General features: G+C 36.1%; 1 protein-coding gene across 1 annotated transcript; it reads right to left on the reverse strand.

Moving 5' to 3' along the window:
• LOC115217316 (26S proteasome regulatory subunit 4) lies at positions 1-23921 on the reverse strand. Its single transcript, XM_029786969.2, has 12 exons — positions 23774-23921; positions 17158-17214; positions 16189-16285; positions 14259-14383; positions 13664-13849; positions 11873-12001; positions 10263-10359; positions 9194-9282; positions 7412-7512; positions 5308-5404; positions 4511-4720; positions 1-218 (listed from the first exon to the last, which is right to left on the reverse strand). The coding sequence occupies exons 1-12, from the start codon at positions 23774-23776 to the stop codon at positions 84-86; spliced, it is 1326 nt and encodes a 441-aa protein (XP_029642829.1). The 5' UTR covers positions 23777-23921; the 3' UTR covers positions 1-83.
• Between the last annotated feature and the right edge of the window lie 843 nt (positions 23922-24764).

The following is a 24764-nucleotide window of genomic DNA, read 5'->3' on the forward strand; positions in this document are numbered from 1 at the left end:
CACAAAGAAAATTCTACCAATACATTAGAATTTATTAAAAGGAAGAATTACAAGGGTGGAAAAAAAAAGAGAAGCGTATATTGTTAGAGATAAAGTCCTTCTGGTGTTCCTTCATTCTTCCTATACAACACATTTTCCTTAGCTTTCTTGAAGTCTTCATTGGTGACTTTCATTCTTCTTTCTCTCAATGCTAATAAACCAGCCTCTGTACAAATAGCCTGCAGGAAAGACAACAAAATCAACAATGACTAACAGAAATGACAGAAAAAAAGAATTATATTGAAATAACTTTGTATATAGAGATATAAATAACTGTGTATTTCCTATATATGTACATATGTATGTATGCACACAATGTAACTATCTGTCACACACACACTCACATAACCATCCACTTTTTCATGATGGTATAGGCTGATGCAAATTTTCCAAGGCCAGATATCTGTCTCAGAGCAAAGTAATATTTCCTCATGGCCAGACACACACACATAAAAAAACAGGAAATGAATGACTAACAAAAGATGTCTAGACAAAGAGACACAAACAAAAACCTCTCATATTCACAGATGTGGAGTCATGCCCCATGAGCAACCATCGAATTTTTTTTTACCCAAAGGTTTATTTAATCTAATATTTACATGTTACTATTTATAGCTTTATATGCTCTTCGCCATTCTGAAAGAATTATTTGACGTTCCCTTGAAGTTTCTAAACTCTTATTACACCAAACAACATATATACAACAGGCCTTTTTCAGTTTCCCTCTACTCAATCCACTCGTAATGCTTTGATTGACCAAGGTGCCACATAGTGGAACTGAACTGAAAGCCATATGGTCTTTTAACCACACATCCATATATACAGTATGTGCATGTGTGTGTGTGTTGAAAAGTTCCTGGCTTTAAGGGTATTGCAAAAGGCCTGGTTGGAGGCCCAACCTTCCAAGTTGTTTTACACAGCTTAGAAAACTGAAGGACCACTGCTATAAGCGTGTGAATCTGAGAGGGGAATATGTTGTATAAAATCATAATTAACTGATCCTCTTGTATTTTCTTTTACCCAAAGTCAGGAACTTTTCAGCACCCCTCATATATATAGCAAATGAAAGACAGAAGATGGAATATATGAGAATTTATATTAATCATGACAATTGTTTCAACACATCTAACATCGATTCCTCTTGGGTGGGATACTCAGATGTATCTCATCAGGTGATAAATAAATACAACTTGTTAAAATGACTGTTCCGAAATCTAACTTTCCATTTTGTAAAGAGAAAGCAGTCAGATGGACGAAATATCTTCATTTATACAGAAGATCAAAAATTAAATCACAGATAGCAAAAAGAGAAGCGAACACGCAATTATTTATTTATCACCTGACGAGATACATCTGCACCACCGGATGCTCCTGAACCAGTGGTTGAGTGTCCCACCCAAGAGGAATCGATGCTAGATGTGTCGAAACAATTGTTGTGAATAATATAAATTCTCGTATATTTCATCTGTCTTTCATTTGCTATATACCTAATGATCACTGAAAGTGGCCGTGCTTTACTAGTAAGCTACCAAGTGTAAACCATTCGTTTTATTATCCATAAATATATATATATATGCACATACTTATACTGATGGGGAACAGCTCATCTTTCAAGTATGTCATGACTAGAAGTCATTAAAAAAGCATTTTCTATTATTCTAATGTTTATGTATTTCACTTCATACAGTATGACTGGGAACATATACACCATGAGAATCGGGGAGGAATAGTAACCCTAAATAAGAGAGCCATCTAATTATAATTATTCCACACCGCAAAAAAAAAAAGTGCATGTTTATCTAAGCTAGTCACAATGTGCATATGCATATTTATGCATACATGACAGCTTGTATGTGTGTATGTATGCATACATGTCTGGAAGCAGCTTATTCTTATCTATCGAAAAATAGCCACTTCTACATTCCAGTTCTTAAACCTGCAACAATAAAATAATGATCTTGTGTCTGTACTAAAAGTAGCATCTAACAAAAAGATATCTTTGCTTTAATTAGATCTATAATACAACTGTAATGGTCCTTGACAAGGTCGAGCAGGACAGGATGTGGCCAAGTATTTAATACAACACTACCAATTTACTAGGTTTGTGAATGGACATCAGCAATTATTGCTATGGAGAGCTGGGCTTAAGAAGCAACCCAGCAGTCAGGTTGTAATCAGCAATAATTACTATGACTAAACTAATCCCTGCTGGAGAAATATGCCGAGACACTGTAACAACAGCTACTTCTTATATTGCTGCTCAACATTTAAGTATGCAGTTGTAGTTTTGCGAAATAATAATAATAATAATGATAAGTTCTAATTTTGGCACAAGGCTAACAATTTTAGGGGAAGGTGTTAATTGATTACATCAACCTCAGTGTTTGACTGGTACTTATTTTTATCAACCTTGAATGGATGAAAGGCAAAGTTGACTTTGGCAAAATCTGAACTCAGAATGTGAAGAATTAGCAGAAATGCCACAAAGCACTTTCTCTAATGCACTAATGATTTTACAAGCTTGCTGCTTTAATAATGATAATGGTTTCAAATTTTGGTACAAGGCTAGCAGTTTTTTGTGGAAGGGGTAGGTCAATTACATTGACCCCAGCATTCAACTGGTACTTGTTTATCAACCCCGAAAGGATGAAAGGCAAAGTCAACTTTTACGGAATTTGAACTCAGAATGTAAAGATGGGCAAAAAGTTACTTAGCATTTTGCCCAGCATGTTAACGATTCTGCCAGTTCATTACCTTAGTAATAGTAGTAGTAGTAATGATAATAATAATTTCTAATTTTGGCACAAAGCAAACAATTTTGAGGTAACTGGGTTAGTTAATTGCATTAGCCACAATGCTCCATTCTTTGTATTCTGAGTTCATATCCCACCATGGCTTTTATGGGTGGTAGACTTGATTCATTGCTTGGTTTAATACCACTACTTGGCATCTTTGATGCCTTTAGCAGAACCCACTCTGTTGCAAGCATTTGGACCAGGTTTCCAGTTTGAGGATAACTCCCACTCTTCTTCTTAAGTTTTGGAGCCCTGTAAAGGATCATGGGCATTGTTTTCCCTCCCAACTAAATATATATATATATTATATATATATATATATATATATATATATATATATATATATATATAATATTGAAAGGCATGGCAATCTCACTAGTATCTCACTTATTATCTGGGAATGCTACCCGCAAAACAAGGCTGTCAAATCCAAGGGAAGATCTCATTTGCTTCAATCTATGAAATCAGAGCTAACTGTTGGTCCCTAAGCCCCTTGGAATTTAGAATGTACAATCTATGACAATCCTGTTTAACCCTTTCGTTACCAAACCGCCCAAAGCCGCCCGAAAAAAATTTTGGTTTATGAGACCAAACCGCCCAAAGCCGTCCGAATTTACCTATTCATATTTAAATGAGAATATCAGAGCAAATCTCTTCAGTACATTCGTGAAAACACGTATTATACTTCGTAAACAGTTCAACTACAGTTTTGTACAATAATCGAAGTGTAATTTTAATTCCGTGAATTTTGGGAGATTTTTTTCCGAAATTTGTTCCTATTGTGTTTTCAAAATTTGTAATTCTGACAAAAAATGGATACGAATTTCATTATATCAAGCAGCGAGTCAGAATTCGAAGGATTTTCTACTGAAGACCTTCATAAATCTAACTCTATGACTGAAAAAAAAAAGCATGTGGTATTTGATAATGAATCTGATGTTTCATTTTCCGAAAGTGAAAACAGTGAATCTGAGATCTCCGATAGCGATAAAGAAAACGAATTGGCACCTGAATGGAGTGAAAATTTAAAAACTGTTTCTTTCGGTGATTTTTCTGAAGAAACTGGACCAAGCCACAGACTTTCCCAGAAGGGTAAAGCCTTAGACTATTTCTATTTACTTTTTCGAATGAGCCTATTTGAAATCATTACGGCAGAAACGAACCGTTACGCTAAACGTAAACAAAGCGAAAGAAAGGATAGTTTGTGGTTTCCCACAACCTTAAATGAAATTAAGACTATTTTGCCATAAATATTATTATGGGTATCAGAAAGTTACCCAGAATAACTAATTCTATAGTAAAATTTTGTTGTATATCCAATTGAATATTAGCTAATAACCCATTTTCTATAGCGATGTTTGAACAAAATTTTAATAATTTTATATTTTGTGGAATTTACCTGTATCTACCTGCAATTAGAGTCACTTTGTGACAAAAATTATAGTATAGAATTGGTTGAGAATATTTCATTAAATTATTTTCCAAAAATCAGATTAATATATCGATAAATAAAAAAGTTATAGTTGTTTAATGAAACCAGACTAAATTTATGATTACGTTAGAAATTAATTGAAACACATAAGAGGTGTAATTTGGTCAGAAATATAGTAACGAAAGGGTTAAGTTGCATTTATTTTCTAAGGGTGAAACCTAAAACATTTTAAAAAGGTACATACTTTGATATCTGCTCCTGAAAGATCGTCTTTCGCCATCACATAGTCGTCAATATTGACATCACCAGCCAGGGTCATACGGCTTGTGTGAATAGTGAAGATACGTCTCTTGGTTTTCTCATCAGGTAGTGGGAATTCAATTTTTCTGTCTATACGACCAGGGCGAATTAATGCAGGATCTAGGGTCTCTATACGATTTGTAGCCATAATAACCTGCAGGCAAAAACAAGACATTGATGAGTGAAAGGAAGAAAATTGAAAACACACAAAATATTAAATAAGAGACATTATATTCCAGAGTAAAAATAGGACTTTATTGAAAGAATAAGAATAACATAAGACAGAATGATTTCTGTTGCCTACGCTGATGCTAACCCATACCTGTTTTTCAGGTAAGGGATCACTTATCTCACACAGTTTTGAAGGCAATGAAGTGAGTGAATAATTCATTAACAGAAGTGCTAACAACCACACTGCTTCAATGTCGTAACTTATAAAAAAGAAAACACAAATGGAAACAAACACGCACATACATACAAACTAGACAATGTACTTCCATACACTCTCTACTTCCAGATCCACTTACCAGGCTTTGATTGGCCTGTGGTTATAGTAGACGACACTGGGCCAAGGTGCTGTTCAGTGGAACTGAAGCAGAAACTATGAAGTTGGGAAGCAAACTTAACCACACAGCCATGCCTGCCCCTAGGACACATTAATGTAATCCTAGGGTCACTTAAAAAAACAACAACAACAACAAAAATCCCCCACCAGAATAATGAAGTTGAAAAGTTCCTTACTTTCACATCTCCTCTGGAATCAAAGCCATCTAACTGATTGAGCAGTTCCAACATGGTTCTTTGGATTTCTCTTTCTCCACCTGAATTAGATTCGTATCTGAAAGTAGTTGAAAGACACACAAAACAAAAGTTATTTCATTTTACAAACACATTAAGATGGGGGAAATAAATAACAATAAACAAAACAGAAGTGGCAACAATGAAAATGATGACAACAGTACGGGATTTTATTGAACACATCTCATTTTTACAAATTTCTGACTATGCATGTAGCATCGGAAGGTGTGTGGCACAATGGTTAGGGTGCTGAGTTTATGATATTAAGGTCATAGGTTTGATTCTTAGAGTGGACAGCATGTGGCATTTCATTTCATATTACTCCTGTCTACTCAACTAAAATGAGTACCAGCCAAGGGCTAGTTACACCAGCCCTCAGTCCTTCCAGCTATCACATTCTCAATGTTCTGCTGAGTCAAAGATACGAGTGCTGAAAGGATGTCTATGTCTGCTCACAGCTCTAATTGATACTTTAAACAATTAGTGACAGTATGGTACAAGCTACTAAGTTATCCATGATTCTGAATGATGGTCATGGTTATATAATGTGAGTCTTTATTTTTGTATGGTGTACTTCGAGCACATTAGTCTAGTATTTTCCATCCCTCTTCAATCAATATTGATGGGAGTATTTTGAACATAATACTGTAAACTAACAAAACACTATCTAGTGTACTGTATGGATTTTAATATATGTTAATGTTTAAATATTTTGAAGATGGTATTTTATTAAAAAAGAAAAAAAATGTGAATGGAGACATCTTATGTTCTAGCACTTGCAACATCTTTTACATTATATGCACCAAAAAAAAAAAAAAAAAGTACCCAGTATACTCTGTTGACAGGTTGGCATTAGAAAAAGCAGCCAACTGTAGAGAGCATACAGAGGACAACAATGCAGTCCTCTTTCTTGTCAGATCCAGCTGAACTGTTTAATTCAAGTTCAGCATGGAAGATGGACTTTAAACGATGATGTTCCCACAAGCAACTACAGTAACAGTACAATGTCTATTTACGCTTTTTTTACTATCCATTGTGTTATATTAACCTGTTTGTTACCATATTTCTGTCCACATATGCTGTCTTTGTTTCGATTAAATTTTTAAATAATGAAGAATTTAGTAAAGTAACTTTCTCATTATTAAGCTGGGGTCTGGAACAATTTAGCATGAAATTATGATGGAAGATTATAATTTAGACTACTTTAGCCCTTTAGCATTCATATTACTGTCAAATGTAAAGCATATTTATTCACATTATTTTGAATTAATCATGCATTATTTTGTAGCTTCAAGATTTCAATGATGTGATTATTGAATGACATTGTTAGGTAGGTGTGAAAGATTAGATGTGGCCAGTTTTAACATAAAACAGATAGAATATTTTGGGCTGGATATGGCCAGTTTAAATGCATAAGGGTTAAAACAATAAATTTATGTTGCAGAACCTGGGGCGGTCTCAGGCAGGTTGGTATCAAAAAGGTAAAAAGGTTAATAATCTGCTGGTCAGTATTGCTCTAGTGAAGCCAGTAGATTACTGAGAGAAAGGAATTGAAAAAAATGAATTTAGCCTATTCTCCCCACTTCTGTGGAATACTGCAAATTGGTTCTTGAACCCTCTAAGCTTGTCTTTACTCTGAAGGAAAGAGAACAATACTTCTTGTCCAAGAGCACACGATACAAAGCTAGGGATAACCGCTATCTCATTGCTAAACCTGTACCTCAATATAGCAACTAAATCTTGAACAACCAACTTTTATTTTAGTGCTGTTTAAAATAGGAATCACAAGCTCACAATAAAAATGGAACAATCACAGCTAGTTGATAATATTTAGGATACCCTGCTTTAATATACATATTTCCAAATTGTTGATGCGAAGAGTGTGTTTGCAATCATGCAATCATTCCAACTAAGAACTTTGTAGCAGACAAAAGTTTCCACAATATGAATGAAATCTTAAACTTATAAAACTACGGATGTGCATGCATATATATGACAGAATGTTAACCAGAAATGATTCTTTCCACTCTGCAATGAAATGACCTACCTCTTGGTACCGACAGCATCAATTTCATCAATGAAGACAATGGAAGGAGCATGTTCTTCAGCTACTCTGAAGAGTTCTCTTACAAGTTTAGGACCATCTCCCTAGAAGGAAAGAAGAAAACAAAGAAAAGCATAATTACTGATAGGATAAAACTTCAAAAATTTCACCAAGTTATTTCATTCGACTTGTTCCTTCATTGACATTTATCCTGCAGGCTTAGGTGGCCACTTCAAGCAAAACTGTACCTCGCACCATCCGTTCGTGTCCGTTGCCAGCCTCGCCTGGCCCCCGTGCCGGTGGCACATAAAATCACCATCCGTTCATGGCTGTTGCCAGCCTCGCCTGGCCCCCGTGCCGGTGGCACGTAAAAAGCACCATCCGTTCATGGCCGTTGCCAGCGCTGCCCCGACTGGCCTCTGTGCCGGTGGCACATAAAAGCACCATCTGTTCGTGTCCGTTGCTAGCCTCGCCTGGCCCCCGTGCCGGTGGCACGTAAAAGCACCATCCGTTCGTGGCCGTTTGCCAGCACCGTCTGGCGCCTGTGCGGGTGGCACGTAAAAAGCACTCACTACACTTGCGGAGTGGTTGGCGTTAGGAAGGGCATCCAGCCGTAGAAACACTGCCAGATCAGACTGGGCCTGATGCAGCCTTCTGGCTTCACAGACCTCAGTTGAACCGTCCAACCCATGCTAGCATGGAAAACGGACGCTAAATGATGATGATGATGATGTCTGTCATTGATGGCCATATTAGATCCACATGCATCAGTGTAGAGTTTGCAGATATTTGGTCCAGTGATCAAATGGAAATCTTCCTTGATGACTCCCAATCAGCCATGCACCTATGTGAACTGGTTACCATAGTATACCAACATATATGGCCAATGCCTATATTTACAAGCCACTTCATGTAATACCCAATACAAACCAGTTATCCTTGTGTTTAAGTGGGGTTTAAACCAGAAATACATAACAGATGTTAAATGATGATGATGATTAGTGCTTTTTTTTTGTATGAAAATATGAACAACACTCCACGAGGGTGTATTGTTCTGGCAATCACGAGGATAAAGGAGATGGTGTTTATAGAATAAGTTGCATCTTGTTAATTCAATTTTGTGTGTATGTGTAAATACACAACTGATGTGATACAAAACCATTCATAACACGACTGATTGTATTTCCTGGTTATTATCTCCCTTTAAAAGATGATAATTACTCTCTTCGAAGGTATTAAAAGATGCATGGGCACATTAGACACATTCCAATTTCAACAGTGCATATTTAGGGGGGGGGGAAGAAGAAGTTTTTAGGGCATTAAAGCATGTACTATAGACCCAGGATGATATTTTGAGAAATTTTTTGACAAAAAAACTGTCTTATATACCATTAAAATACTGTATATTTATTGTTATGAAGCAGGAAATTTTTCTCAGACATATTTATTTGGTAAATAGAACTTCTACACAGTTTACACACAGGAAGGAAATAATGCTGCTTGAACACCACTTCAGAGTCAAGTATACATATCAGCTTGAATACTTTATCAGAGTACATGTGACATTTGAAAACTTGTGAAAAAGTTGGTCAACTGGTTCTCCAGTAGTTAATAACTCTGTAAATTTGACACAGTGAGCTAATTAGAAGGCACAATACTGTTGAAATCATCATGTATACACATGAGTGTGTGTGTGTGTCTGTTTATCAATAAGGAATACAAAAATCTTAAATGTTCTCTAATTAAAAAAATTTAAATTGGGGTATATGTGAAACTAATACTTACCAGATATTTTTGGATCAGTTCAGAACCAACAACTCTGAGAAATGTTGCAGATGTCTGGTTAGCTACAGCTTTGGCCAATAAAGTTTTACCTGTAAACACAATCATGTAAACATATATTTGGTTCTTGCTTAATGGATGCGAAATTAATTGCTAGTGCCAAAAGGAGGAAATATATATTAGCAAGAATAAAAATGTTCTATCTTAAACTTAATCCAAGGCATGACTTTGTGGTTAACCCTTTAGCATTCAGATTAATCTGTCAAATGCAATGCTTATTTATTCATTATTTTCAGTTAGTCATTCATTATATTATCATCATCATCATTTAACGTCCGCTTTCCATGCTTGTAATGGGTTGGACGATTTTGACTGAGAGCTGGTGAAACCACTCCGAGAGTGTAGTCAATGTGTTTATTTTTTGCATGACATTACAGGACAGGTGTGAGAGGCCAGATCTGGCTGATTTGAACATAGTACAGATAGAATATTTGGGCTGGACACAGCCGGTTTAAAACATTCACATTACAACCATGTGAACTAAGGTGCAGTCCTACTGTGTGGCATCTTGGGCAATTGTCTTCCCAGGGCTGACCAAAGTCTTGTGAGTAGATCTGGTAGATGAAAACTGAAAGAAGCTTGTTTTCCATGCTAGCATGGGTTGGATGGTTCAACCGGGTTCTGGGAAGCCAGGAGGCCGTGCCAGGCTCCAGTCTGATCTGGCAGTGTTTCTACAGCTGGATGCCCTTCCTAATGCCAACCACTCCGTGAGTGTAGTGGGTGCTTTTTAAGTGCCACCGGTACAGATATATGTATATATATATATATATGTATGTGGGGATATATTACCTTGCTTGGAAACGGGTGAGGGCTTGGAGTAAGAAAGAAGGCATACGACTGTAGAAAATTTGCCATAAAAATTGTGACCCATGCAAGCATGAGAGAGTGGACATTGATAATATTGTAGATTTTCCTATGGTTGTAGCAAAGATAGCAGAAATAATATTTGTGGGAAAATAGAAGAAAACAGTTAATACAAAGACATTAATAATAGTTCATGTTAGATACATACCTGTTCCTGGAGCTCCATAAAGAATGACACCTTTTGGAGGTTTAATTCCCATATCTTCATAATATTCAGGATGTGTTAATGGTAACTCCACAGATTCCTGGAGAGAATGAAATAATAATTAAAAAATATGAGAGAGAGAGAGAGAGAGAATGCAGGGCCTTGCAACAAGCCCCATGAAAGCTAGAATTCAAATCTAACAAAGTTAGAGACTTTGTGTTAACACATAAGTCATTAGATCAATGTATTCTTGCCTATTTGCTACAGAAATATTATCAATTAGATCAGTAAACTTCTAACAATAGTGAAAGTTCTGTTAGAAGCTGATGTGATTCAACTTAATAGCATTATACCAGTAAAATAGATACACAATCAAACATTTCACATTTTTTTAAACTTGTGTAAAAATGAAACATTCTGATAAAATTTTTTATTAGCAAATCGTATGTAAAAGAGTCTATAACAGAATACCACTACATATTCTTCAATCATAAACAATATTGATCACTTATTGCAGCACAAAGCCATAAATTTTTCCAGTGAAAAGACTGAGGTTCTGTGACATTCATGCCTTGAAAAAGGGTACAGCAATGAGAAGAAAGTGTAAGAAATTCAATCAAGGACTGACACAGCTTGAGACAATGGTTCAACAAGAGTTTACCACTTGCCCTAATTCCTTGCAATAAAGCATACACATCCTATAATAGCAGACACACCCTCACACCATTTTAGCAATATTATTAAGAAAGAAATTGTCTATAAATTTTAAACACAAAAACATTTTAACCTATTTGATATCATCCAATCCAAGGTCATATCTGGTTCTAAGATACAAACTTTCTGTTAAAGTGAGCTAAATTAAAGCTTCCCATCAAAATTTCATTTTTAGTCTATATTTGAAATACCAACTTAATAATGACAGTTATTTTACTAAGTTCTTCATTATTTTCAAAATTAATTTCAACAAAGGCAGTGTATTTCAATAGAAATATGATACAGGACGGCGAGCAGGCAGAAACGTTAGCCTGCCGGGCGAAATGCTTAGCGGCATTTCGTCTGCCATTATGTTCTGAGTTCAAATTCCGCCATGGTTGACTTTGCCTTTCATCCTTTCGGGGTCGATAAATTAAGTACCAGTTACGCACTGGAGTCGATGTAATCGACTTACTCCCTTTGTCTGTCCTTGATTGTTCCCCCTCTGTTTAGCCCCTTGTCAGCAATAAAGAAATAAGAAATATGATAATAAAAGGGTTAAGAAATATAAATAAAATTGCCTCATTCCAAGGAAAAGTTCCAACTCCATACACAATGAAAAAGCAACCATAGACCCTTGAATTATGATGGTGATGTAAATAGGTCATTTGTGTCTAAGCTGGCAGAATTATTAGCACACTGGGAAGAATGCTTAGTGGCATTTCATCTGTCTTTATGTTCAGAGTTCAAATTCTGCCAAGAATGATTTTGCCTTTCATGGTTGATAAATTAAGTACCAGTTGAGGACTGGGGTTGATACAATTGACTTGCGCCCTCTTCCAAAATTGCTGACCTTGTACCACGATTTGAAACCAATATGTTGTTTGTGTTTGAATCCTCAAAAATATTATCATAATTACTTTGATTTCTTGGATTTGTGTATCAAGTCCACCAATATCAGCATAAGTTTCCTGTGGGGCCTTTTCTAATTTCATAACTGTAACCATTGGATCAGTATCATCTGAAAGCACTCCAACCACAGCATGGACCTGAAAAGAGTCAGTAAGAAATAATATTGCATGTTACTTTGAGTTAGAAGAAAAGAAACCCAAATTTTATGTTGTGCATGTCTAATAATAATATTTAAGGAAAAACAAAAGATGAAAAATGCTATACGAAAATTAAAATTTACATAACATTATGACCTGAATTATATAGTTTACTAGAAAAAAATTCCTATAAAAATATCGAACAATAGCTTTTACACTTGTGTTTTATATATTGAAAAGAAAAAATTAATTTATTCCACATGATCCATTTCCCAGGCTATTTTTTAATAAGATCCATTACTCACATTCTTTTACCATTGCCCATTTCTATTACTATGCATCAACTGATTTCACTTTCACCAACAAATATGCAGCTACCATTACTGTTTTCCTTCACTCCCCACTATTATTGTCTCTTTTCCATTACTCCATCCAGCACTGTATCTCTTCTATTACTCCCTTCTCTACATCCTCCACAACCCAATCACTCTATTTCTATCATACTCTAATGCCCTTCATCAACTCATCCTGATCTGCTCCCTCTTCTATTCACAATCTTGGTCATGTTGCTTCAAAGAAACAGAGACATCATAAATTAATGAGGACAAAGCAACCTCACTAGTGCTGGTGCCACAATAAAATGTATCTAGTACACTTCATAAAGTGGTTGACAAGCAGAGTCAATGTAGGTCTGAGAGGACCTTTAAGTCTGGCCACGAACATGACCAGCCCTCTAATATTGGTGCCCATTCTGTAAAGAGGTTGGTGTTAGGAAATGCATTCAGTTCTGAAAAACTAGTCATAAATGGAACATAAGCACAAGATATCATCCTCTGACTTGCCTAGAAGTATAGTAGTAACAGTGAATAGGACCAGACTGACTGTGGCGACTTGTTCACCTCTCGCCAGTATGGAATGTAGATGTAAAATGACTATGCTGCTGCTGAAGATGAATCTTTCTGATAGCTATCATAAAATAACCACAGTGGTATTGCTTACAACCTAACATCTGACCCTTTGAGATTGGAAACCCCTAAATCTGACTATTTTGATTTTCTTAGGTGGATTGAAACTTCACATAGTCAAATTTAAAGTTATCAGAGAAACAGCTCAAGTATTTAAACAGGTTGTTTTATACCCATTTTCCAGATACAGGCCTGGCCATGCGGTTAAAAAGTTTGCTTTGCAAAGTGTCCCATTGAGTAGCATCTTGTATGAAGTGTTTTTTTTTATAACCCAAAGTCAACCAATGACTAGTGAGAAAATTTGGCAGACAGAAACTGTGATGAATCTTATTGTACATACACGTTTGTATGCATGTGTATGTGACTCACCACATAACTGGTGTTGTTTGTTTATGTCCCTGTAACTTAGTAAGTAGTGACTAACAGAATAAGTACTAGTCTTTTGCCTTTAGTACTGAGTCTTCTATGGTTGAGACAATTTATAATGGGTTAGTTCATCTGGGCCTTTGTAAGGACCATATATAGTAGCTGTTACCGTTTAGTTTCAAGTAGGCCTTGATCATGCAGAGCTAGGATGGAAAGCCCCCAAATTAAAAAAATTACTGGGGTTGACATGATTGATTAAAATCCCTGAAGGTGGTGCCCCAGTCTAATGGCTGAAACCAGTAAAAGAAAGACTAAAAACATTAAAAATTACCTTGTGATTGAGTAAAACAGAACATCCGGGTTCAAGTTGGTCCTTGTCAACAAAGGAGAGAATACTGACATAGTGTTCGCTACCAACTGAAGTAGAAACGATGGCATGGCTATCATCTATAATTTCTTCCAAGGTACCAACAGACATTGGAGAACCTCTTAGTTCATCAACCTTGCTTCTTTCTTCCTGAAAGGATACAACATTCATTAAACATGTTTGGTAAGCACAATAACTGATAGGTTGAAGTAAACAATGTATATATATTAACAATGCAAGTATATTGGAATGAGTGGATTAAGTGTCTGTATTTCTGAGATCACTTGTTACAGGGTAAATCTTTCAGGTTCTGTTTTTCTAACACTATCTTTTGATCAGTAAATAGTTAAAAGATGCTATTTATACATGGCCAGCTCCTGTCAAACCCAAGCCAGCATGGAAAATGGACATTAAATGATGAAAAGAATTATTGTTTTTATCAATTAAAGGACAGTCTGAAACTACAGTAATAACCTTGATAAACATACATACAGTAAATATACAGGATATACATATAAAGCAGTAAAATACAGTTGCAAAGAATAAGATAAAATCTTACTTCCTGCTTTTCCTCTTGTGGCTTCAATCTCTCTTGATTCCTAATGAATTCCTCCTCCATCAAAAGGTAATCCTTAATCCGTTCAAGTTTGAGAAGTTTTAGCCGACATCTGGTGTGTGGAGTAACTAATAATAACAAGAACAAAATACAATGTAATTTAAGAGCTGATTCCTTATAAAGCTATGTATACACACAAATTATAAAGCTAGGGATGGGAAGTACTTCTACTGTCCACTGATACAAAAAAGAAGTCTCTATCTAGCCACTCAACAAGCTCGAAAAAGTAACCAAATTTCTTGAACATAAAAAAAAACAAAAAAAAAACGTATTATTGAATACTTCTGAAAAGATGAGGTGGTCATGAGAAGCCTCTATCTTGTTGATTGACATATGAGAAATAACAGAAATTTGTAAAAAAAGAAGAAGAAAAAGACAAAAAAAAAAGGCATTTACATAATGTAGTTTTGGATATACTAGATTCACTATCAAAAACAAGGTGAGATGGTCATGGGAAGCTTCTATGTAGTCACTTGACATGCTATCTATAGCAGCCAGATTTTCCTCATACAAAAAGCAAGAGTACGTTGAATACAGTAGTCCTAAATACACTACTGAAAACAAGACAAAGTGGTTATGGTTGGAAAGTCTTTGAATATAGTCTGCTCAAAGAGAGCTGACCTGGGGCTCAAGTAGCAGATTTGGTGAGAAATGATACACACACACACACACTCATACATTATATACTATAGCCTTGCCTTTGGCCTTAAACTGGTAGAGTCGATCACCCTCCTTACCAGGTCTGACCACAATTGGTTTGTTCCAGAGAAAGAGAGAAAGAGGGAGAAACACACATAAAAAGAAAGAGGATGAATTAACCCCAGTCAGTACTTTATTTTATTTTATTGATTCTGAAAGGATGAAAGGCTAACTTGACCATAGTGGTATTTAAACTCAAAGTGCAAAGAACTACAATCAATACAACAAGACATTCTATATAGAGCTTTATAGATTCAACCAGTTTGGCACCATATCATCATCATTATTATTGAATGTCCATCTTCTATGCTAGTATAGGTTGGATGGTTTGACAGTCTGATGAGCCAAATGACTGTATTGAGCTCCAATGTCTACTTTGGTGTAGTTTCTATGGTTAAATGCCCTTTCTAATGGCAACCACTTTATTGAGTGTACTGGGTGCTTTTATTCATGCCACTGGCACCAGCAAGGTCACTAAATAATTAGCAAGACAAGACCTCTCAAGTGAGTGGGGTGGTGGTATAATATTGAGAGAGGTGGCTTTATACCAGGTATTAAGAGGTTAAAGTATGATAGAAGGATAGGAACAAGGGGAGCTACATGGCTACCCAGATGGAAAAAGGGAAAAAAGATGTTGGTAATGAATTGTCAGAGTGTAACCTCAAGGTGAGTAAGTGAATATGAGAATAGGGACAGAGGATTCGAAAGGGTGAATGGGCAGGTAAGTCTTTAAGAGTGTGAAATGAGAATGATAGATGGTTAGTGATGGTGATAAAGGTGAACACAGGTGGAGGCATGATCAATGAGGTATATTAGTTTAGTGGGGGAAGTGAAGGGAGTAGGAAGTGGCAAATGACAGTGCCAAAGAAAGGGGTTGGAGAGCAACAGTATAACATTACCATAGATAGATGAGAAATAGGAAGAGGATGTGAAGTGACAAAGGGAATGATAGGGATGTACAGTAGCAGAGATGAAAGTCATAGGAATGTACAAGTAGAAATAGTAATTGACGAACAAGTGTATGTGTGTGAAGGGGCATTGAAAACAGATATGAGAGGGAGTTCAGTGGAAGATAATATGGTAGGGTTGATATTGAAAAATGTGAGATAGTGATAAAAGGAAGTGAGTTACAAGGAGGGGGATAACTAAGCACTTATGAAGCCAAATGACTTACTCTGAGGAAGTTTATTAGCAGCATCGGGACCCTTGGGCTTTTTCTTCTTCTTACCAACTCTTGTTGGCACTGGAGGTTCATACTTTCGTTTCTTCTCCTGTAAAATAAAAATAGTATTAACAAAGATTATATAACGGCACATAATGATGATGTCATACAATCAGTATCACATAATTATTGTATTTTATAAAATATGTTTCTAATTTTTAAAAATCTTTTTACTTGTTTCAGTCATTAGACTGTGGCCATGCTGGGGCACTGCCTTGAAGAATTTATTTGCATGAATTGACCCTAGTACTTATTCCATTGTCCCTTTGCCAGACCACTAAGTTACAGGGACATAAATGTACAAACACCAGTTAAGTGGTGGTGGGGGACAAATATATACACAAAACAGGCTTATTTCAGTTTCTGTCTACCAAATCCACCCACAAGGCTTTGGTCAGTCCGAGGCAATAGTAGCACAAGGTGCTGTGCAGTGAGACAAAAAAACAAAAAACAACAACCATGCCGTTGGGAAGCAAACTTGTTACTACACAGCCATTCCTGTGCCTTTACAATATATAATAATATATGGGTATCAATAAACTTTTACCTAGAATTTGGAAGGATTTAGTAAAATAACATTTTCATTAACAAGTTAATATAAAATGTTCAGTTGAAAATTAAATTTTAATATCAACACTTTAAAAATGGTGAACTCTGTACTAGAGAACCTGATGTAGTCTCAGGCAAGTTTGTATCAAAAGTGTTAGATAGTAATGAACTTGAGTTTCAAGTGCTTAATTAATTTTAGATTCACCTGACAGGTTTAGAGTTTACTTTACATATATAGATATACTTACTTTATAACCATTATATATGTATAAGATTAAGGAAAGTTAACCATTAAGAATTCTTGCAATTTGGTAAGTGATAGCAGAAATTATTTTTGTTATGAAGAAATCTTCAGGATAAAAATATAAGTACCTTATCATCTTTTTTATCTGATCCTTGACCACTAGCTCCAGATGATTGATTCTGACCCTGAAATAGACATTAAACATAAATTTTTACAATTCAGAGAAAACAGTATTTAATGAGAAAGCTTAGTTTGTTAGACAGTGGTGGTTCTCAACCAGGATCAATATGCCCACCTCTTCAGGAGGAAGGGACCATATAAAATTTTGTTAAAATTTATGTGCAATAAATTACTTATACTTCTACAAAACAAAACATTTTAACAATTTTTTTAATACAATTCCTAATTATATTTAATTATAAAAATACAGTAGGACTTTTTTTTATATATGCATTGAATATCTACGGAAGTCCAGTAGAGTAAAATAAGAATCAAGGGGGTTCATAGGCAAAAAAACTATTGAGAACCATTGTTCTACACTGGTTTCAGAATATATTAGACATACATCTTTACATTTCATAGAAAACAATCTTTCAACTCAGCTTCAATGTTGGAGGACCATGCATTCAATAGGAGACACTCAACAGTCTGAGGAGAGCAGGATGATCAAAAGTTGAGTGTTACAAGACTGGTCCAACTACCTGTGAATGTAGAGAAGCAGACTAAACTATGGAGCACTGCCCTGTCTGCCTTCTATTACCCAGCCCTTGCAGCTCAAAAGATCTTGCTGAGTTTAATAAAAATACAAAGAACTACATAAAAAAAAAGAGTAATTATTATATAGCCATTACACTTCAAAAAATTGAAAGAAAAGTAGAGAACAATATTTAACCCCTTTATACTCACATTATTCTGTCAAAAGTAATCCTTATTTATTCATATTGTTTTGAATTATTCATGCATTATTTTTTAGCTTTGAGATTTTGATGAGCTAACTTAAGTTTTATAATAATATTGTAGGGTTGGTGTGAGAAGCAAGATCTATCCACTTTGAGCATAACACACTTAGAATATTTTCGTTGGATATGGCTGGTTTAAATGCTAAAGGGATGAGAAATCTGTAGATTTCAGAATACATATTTATCATTAATGTTTTAATATCCACTCTTCCATGCTTGCATGGATCAAATGGAATTCATAGAGGCAAATTGTCAATGGCTGGATGCCCTTCCTGTTGCCAGCCCTCACCTGTTACTAAGCAAGAAAACACTTTTTCTCAGTTGGAAATGTTTTTCATGGAGGACTACAAGTGAATAATATCACGTGTATAATGATATTCATTAATGTGGCTGTAAATGTGCTTGTTCACATCCATCACATGATGTCAAGATAGGTGTATCCAAATGCACACGCACACACAATGGGCTTCTTTCAGTTTTCATTTACCAAATTCACTCACAAGTGCTCAACCTGGGGCTATAGTAGAAGACACATGCCCAAGGTGCCACACAGTGAGACTGAACCCAAAACCACATGGTTGGGAAGCAAGCTTTTTAACCATACAACTGCACATATACCTGTCCCCTCTATGTTTAGCCCCTATCTATATTAAATATAAATCTTTACATTTCAAAAAAACAATATTAAATGAGAACTGATTCTGGAATATGTTATATTTTTATATGAAGCATTGTCTCTAAAATATACAGAATCAAAATGCTTGAACACATAACGTACTGACATGTCAACCTAGGAGTATGCGGAATGTAGATTAATGGTAAGCGAACAGTAGGGAGTTGACAAAATTGACTCAAAAGTGAAAGTAGGAGATTAAAGGCATAGAAGTTGAGTGATCTAGTTGTTGGGGAAAAACTTCCAGGTGTCTCAGGTACTGCTCATTTCAAGAGAGGTGTATGAAGACAGGACTGCAGGACATTCTTCAGAGATAATGTTGACTTACTTCTGAGAATATAGTACGATTTCAGCCAAGTAGCAGTTGATATGGTGGAGAAACAAAACAGTATAGATGGTAGAGCATATATATATATATATAATATATATATATATATATATATATATATATCATCATCATCATCATCATCATCGTCGTTTAGCGTCCGTTTTCCATGCTAGCATGGGTTGGACGGTTCTACTGGGGTCTGTGAAGCCAGAAGGCTTCATCAGGCCCAGTCAAATCTGGCAGTGTTTCTACGGCTGGATGCCCTTCCTAACGCCAACCACTCCGTGGGTGTAGTGGGTGCTTTTTACGTGCCACCCGCACAGGTGCCAGACAGAGCTGGCAAACGGCCACGAATGGATGGTGCTTTTTATGTGCCACCGGCACAATATATTATACATACATATATATATATATATATACGTACATACATATGTGAATGTTTGTCTCTTTGTCTTAACACTGAGTGATATCCACACAAACATAGAAAAGTGGACTTTAAAATGAAGGTAAGGAAAATGTACATGTATTGAGGATACTCATTGATAAATTGTCAGGATATGTTGTGCTTAGTGAAACAGTAGTATACAAAGAAGCTAGTGATAGTTTGTGTTGGTACAGAATAAAATAATCATCATCATCGTTTAATGTCCGCTTTCCATGCTAGCATGGGTTGGACGAATGACTGAGGGTTGGCGAAACAGATGGCTGCACCAGGCTCCAATCTTGATCTGGCAGAGTTTCTACAGCTGGATGCCCTTCATAACGCCAACCACTCCGAGTGTGTAGTGGGTGCTTTTACGTGCCACCAGCACGGGGCCAGTCAGGCGGTACTGGCAACGACGTCGCTCGAATCTTTTATATGTGCCAGTAAGGCGATGCTGGTAACTATCACGCTTGAATGGTGTCTTTTACGTGCCACCAGCATGGAGGCCAGATAGCTGCTCTGGCAACGATCATGCTCGGATGGTGCTCTTAATACCCTACTAGCACGTGGCTTGAGTGCCAGTAGGCGACGGTGGTAATGATCATGCTCAAATTGTGCCTTTCAGGTGCCACTGGCGCGGAAGCCAGTTAGCCGCTCTGTCAATGATCACACTCGTGTGGTGCTCTTTGCACCCCGCTAGCATGGACGCCAGTCATCGAATTTGATTTTGATTTGATCTTGATTTTTGGACAAAAATGGAATAAATTATTTTGCTGTAAGGAAGAGAAGTCTAAAATTTTGGTAAAAATATTCATGAGGTGAAATGTTTACTAATAGTGATGAATCAACAAATGTCATATATTAGTTACTTCAGTTTAGAAAAAGTGGTTTTATTATTACAAGGTCCCACATTCAGTCTAAGTGCATGACACTTAGGCTTAATTGAAGTCTTGTGGATGAATTTGTGGAGTAGCCCATTGGATGGACCTACTGCATGAAATTTGAAGATCTAATTTGGAGATGCTGTGTCTGCGAGAAGAATATGTTTAATAGTACATGTGTCTGTGGAACAACTAGTTACAGTATAATTCAATGAGTAGGTTGATCAAACATTGGATTGTTTGTAAAAACTGATGGGAGTTCATCATCATTATTAATTAACACAGGAAAGTAATGTTATCTATTACAGTTTTAACAGTTTCAGAAGAGCAATTACAGAATGGATGTACCATGTCTTAAAAGTAGCTAGCAAATTATTATAAACTAGAATTAGTTTGGATAAAATGTAGATAGAGTTTATGCCAGGATACTGAGTGATTACCATACTGAAATAATTACGAGATGTTTTTGGTTAAGAAAAAGCTACAAGCTAGTTTGCATTTGTTGATCAGGAAAAGAAATTTAGCAAAGTGGAATACACTGAGTGCATTGAGAAATTTAGTGCAGCTCTTCAGCCCAATCCTGTCTTAAGATATGGGCACAGAGGACACTTATCCAGGGGTTCCACAGACCTAGGGATCCAATGTAAATCTATGCATGCCTTTGCTGTGTTTATAGGGGCCTATAGTGCAGTTGAGGAGATACAGTCTCAGCCCATTTTAATTATAATTCTTGAAGCTAGAATATAAGATTTCAGGACACAGTACCTATTCCTTTACTACCAACAAGGGACTAAACACAGAGGGGACAAACAAGGACAGACAAATGGATTAATTTGATTACATTGACCCCAGTGCATAACTGGTACTTATATAATCGACTCCGAAAAGATGAAAGGCAAAGTTGACCTCGGCGGAATTTGAACTCAGAACATAGCGGCAGACAAAATACCGTTAAGCATTTCGCCTGGTGTGCTAACAATTCTGCCAGCTCGCCACCTTTCAGGACTCAGTACCATTGGGAACTTTTATATACTGTATTTCTATTTTATTATAGCAGAAAAGTTCCAAACTTGGAAGCATGTTTTACAATTTGCATATGACCATGTATATGTGTAATGTCAGTCTGCAAGACAGCCAAAGCATAGAGTTTAGAAAATGAAGGTTGTTTTGAAAGTAATGCAAAAGTGGGATTAGTTTTGTTTTATTAACTGACAAAGGTCATTCAAACTGCACATGTTGGTAGATGAACACCACTTCTTCAAGCAGAAGCAATGTATCATCATCATGTTCTTGTCAAAGGTTGAGTCCAATATCTACAGAGAGCTACAAGTTATTTATGGAGATGACACAATGAAAAATGGCAATATATACAGAGGGATGGAAAGGTCTAAAAATGAGAAACCAGCATTAAAGACAAACCATTGCATCAAAAGCCAATATGAGAGTTCCTCTCATGATAACTACAGAAGTATAGTTTGTTCTAACAGAATGTTTAAGTGGGGATAAATATTACCTCTCGTTAATAAATATCTTTTAACAAACCATCAACTGCAACTGCTGACTCAAATCGCCAGTGAGTAGAACTGATTCAGATGAATTACAATTTGTGAGCTTGCTACACAATTGGACCATAGTGGCAATGCATTACAAAAGATGGTGAAAGACTTTGGGCATTAGAAAATATGAAAGTGGGCACCTCAGCAGCTGACATTTGGTTTGAAAGTGAGAACAGTGAAGTCATCACTGATCTGATGCAAGTGTTTGAAATGAATGAAAAGGTGTTTCCCCCCCCCCCCCCAAACTGGTGATGGAATGAAACGTGGGTGTGTCTTTATGATCTGGAAACAAAAGCTTAGTGCATAGAATGGCATCACACCTCTTCTCAAAGGACTAAGAAGTTAAAAAGCCAGCAACTCTTCCTTGATTTTCTAGAATGTGACTGTACTGTGAACAGAGTGGCACTCTGAGACATGCCAAAACCTTAAAGAAACCATTAGGAGAAAGAGACAAATCAAGACTTCAAAAACAATTCACATGACAATGTGTGGGCATACATATATTAGGTAACAAATCAGGTAATCATAAGATTATGTGTGTATATGAGTCTGAGAGAGTGTACATGTTTATAATGGTGAGTGTATGTAGGGACGAGAATCTGTATATTCTTACAAAAACACCATATAATTGGCAGTATCAAAGTATGAGTGAAATGAGATCAAGTGTTCCACTGTATAACGAATGACGTACCAGATAAAGCACTTGGGGCTAGAACAAACGACTTAAACCCCAAAGATGATACAATAGAGACGAATAGAGATTAAGGGGAAAAAAAAGTTGCGAGACATTTCGACGCTTAAGCAAATCTATCACTGCTTCTCTTAATGTTTAAAAAAAATATTTCATATAGTAAGGCTGAAACAACCTGGGATAGCAAGTTTTACTTACAATAACACCCTTACTCATTCCGTCAGGTAATAACAGCAGGGATCATCACAAGCAGTAATGGACTAAGTAGAAACGGTTAAAGTACAATGCAAACTGCAGTATTGGTCTCATCCCTCAATAATCTCAGTTGAAACCCCGTCGACGTCAATTATAAGCATCCATCTCAATGGATTTTTTTTTTAATGCATTTTTCAAGGAGAGGTAAGAAACTGCATTAGCCCCATACCATTAATGTAATTAGTTTCGATTCCATCCACTCCCACAATATTTTGTGGCTTCAAGATAATATAATATGTAAAACACGTTAATTATTATTAAAAATAACGTTTTCGTACATAACCACGTCTAAGTCCTCTGTCCAACTGAATAGAAGTAACAGCCACACGTTTTTTTTTCAAAAGGACATTAGCAATGATAATAATAAAGGTTTCTATCATAGACCGAAGGCCTGAAGTCTAGTGGGACGGAGTTAGTCGAGGAACTTGACTGGAGGCACTTTACATTATTGAACCCCGAAGGATGAAAGCTAAAGTTGCTTACTGCAGGATTCGGACTCGGAACATAAAGGGAGCCAGAACAAATACTGCAAGGCGTTTTGTCAGAGATTCTAACGATTTAAATAAAGAAAAGGTAAAGGTCCTCTGAATCGAAACAATATATTACCGGTATTTTTGTTACAGACCTCTGTTGCATGAAAATTTAAATAGGCTGATGGGATTACACAAACCAAGAAAATCAAAAATGCAGGGCCTTTTATGATAGTAAAGGAACACCAAGACTAGAAATTGCAAACCATAAACGATTAAAACATCTATTATCCATAAATTTGTAATCAGCATGATCGACTGAAAATAAGAAATCTTTATTTTAAAGCTTCATTAAGCTGTAATTTTCTTCTACAGTTTCAGAAAGCCCGTTTTGATGATGATGTATATATATCAGCGTGCTGTAAAGGAATACGAAATTATGGAGTATTTGTATAGAATAGTTGAGAAAGAGCAGAAATAAGTGGAAGAGATGTCCAAGTAACTCACCATTGTATATTTAATACGACAGAGACGGGTTGGAAACACTGACTTCTTAATTGATGTGCTTTGTCATCTTCCGGTAAGACAGTGCTGCCATCTACAACAGACCGGCAAAAACAGAGTTATCTAACTTGAAAATTTTTGAGCGTCGTATTTTCTTCTTCTTTTTCATCAAGTAATGAAGTTTCAGAGAGATCTGAAGATGAACTCAAGGTTTCGATTACCACTCGCAGCTGTTTCATTTTATTTACACCTTTATACTGTTTAATGGTGGCCTTAAGCATGAAACGACAAAACTTGGTCATTCCCAACCGCTGTTATTTTTGTGAAATTCTAATTTAAGATAAAAATGTATTACTTTATTATCAATTATCAATTATACATGTGTGTGTGTGTGTGTGTGTGTGTGTGTGTGTGTGTGTGTGTGTGTGTGTGTGTGTATGTATGTATGTGCGCGCGTACCGTGGGTGTGTATGTTTGTGTGTGTATATATGTGTGTATGTGTATGTGTGTGTGTGTATGTGTGTGTGTGTATATTTATACGTTCACAGATACACATACGTGCACGCACATATATAAATTTCTATCTTGGTAATTGCAAAACAATGAATTTTAATAAAGGAAAAGATTAGGGCATGTTCATGCCGTTCCAAATCCAGTAGTAATATTAGTAAAACTTCGGTCAGGAATCACAACACAACTGAAAATCTATTTAATTCGCCTCCATGTTTTTTTTGTTTGGCATTTATAATTATTTACTGCATTTGTATAAGACTAGAGAAATATGTTTCTCGAAGAAAAAAGAGGGTGTCGTTATGTTCATGTTTTTTCAAAGGCAAAAATTTCGATTATTTGGCTTGCAGGCAAATATAAAAATTTCTCCAAGGGAGATAAATATAAATCATTGAAAGAGTTACTTACCTTTACCCATGAGATTGGCCTTTCTTCCTCAATTTTTTTTTTTTTTTTCATCTTTTCATTTTGTCTCTTTCTCTCC

Source organism: Octopus sinensis, linkage group LG11, assembly GCF_006345805.1.
Source record: "Octopus sinensis linkage group LG11, ASM634580v1, whole genome shotgun sequence".
Classification (NCBI taxonomy): domain Eukaryota; kingdom Metazoa; phylum Mollusca; class Cephalopoda; order Octopoda; family Octopodidae; genus Octopus; species Octopus sinensis.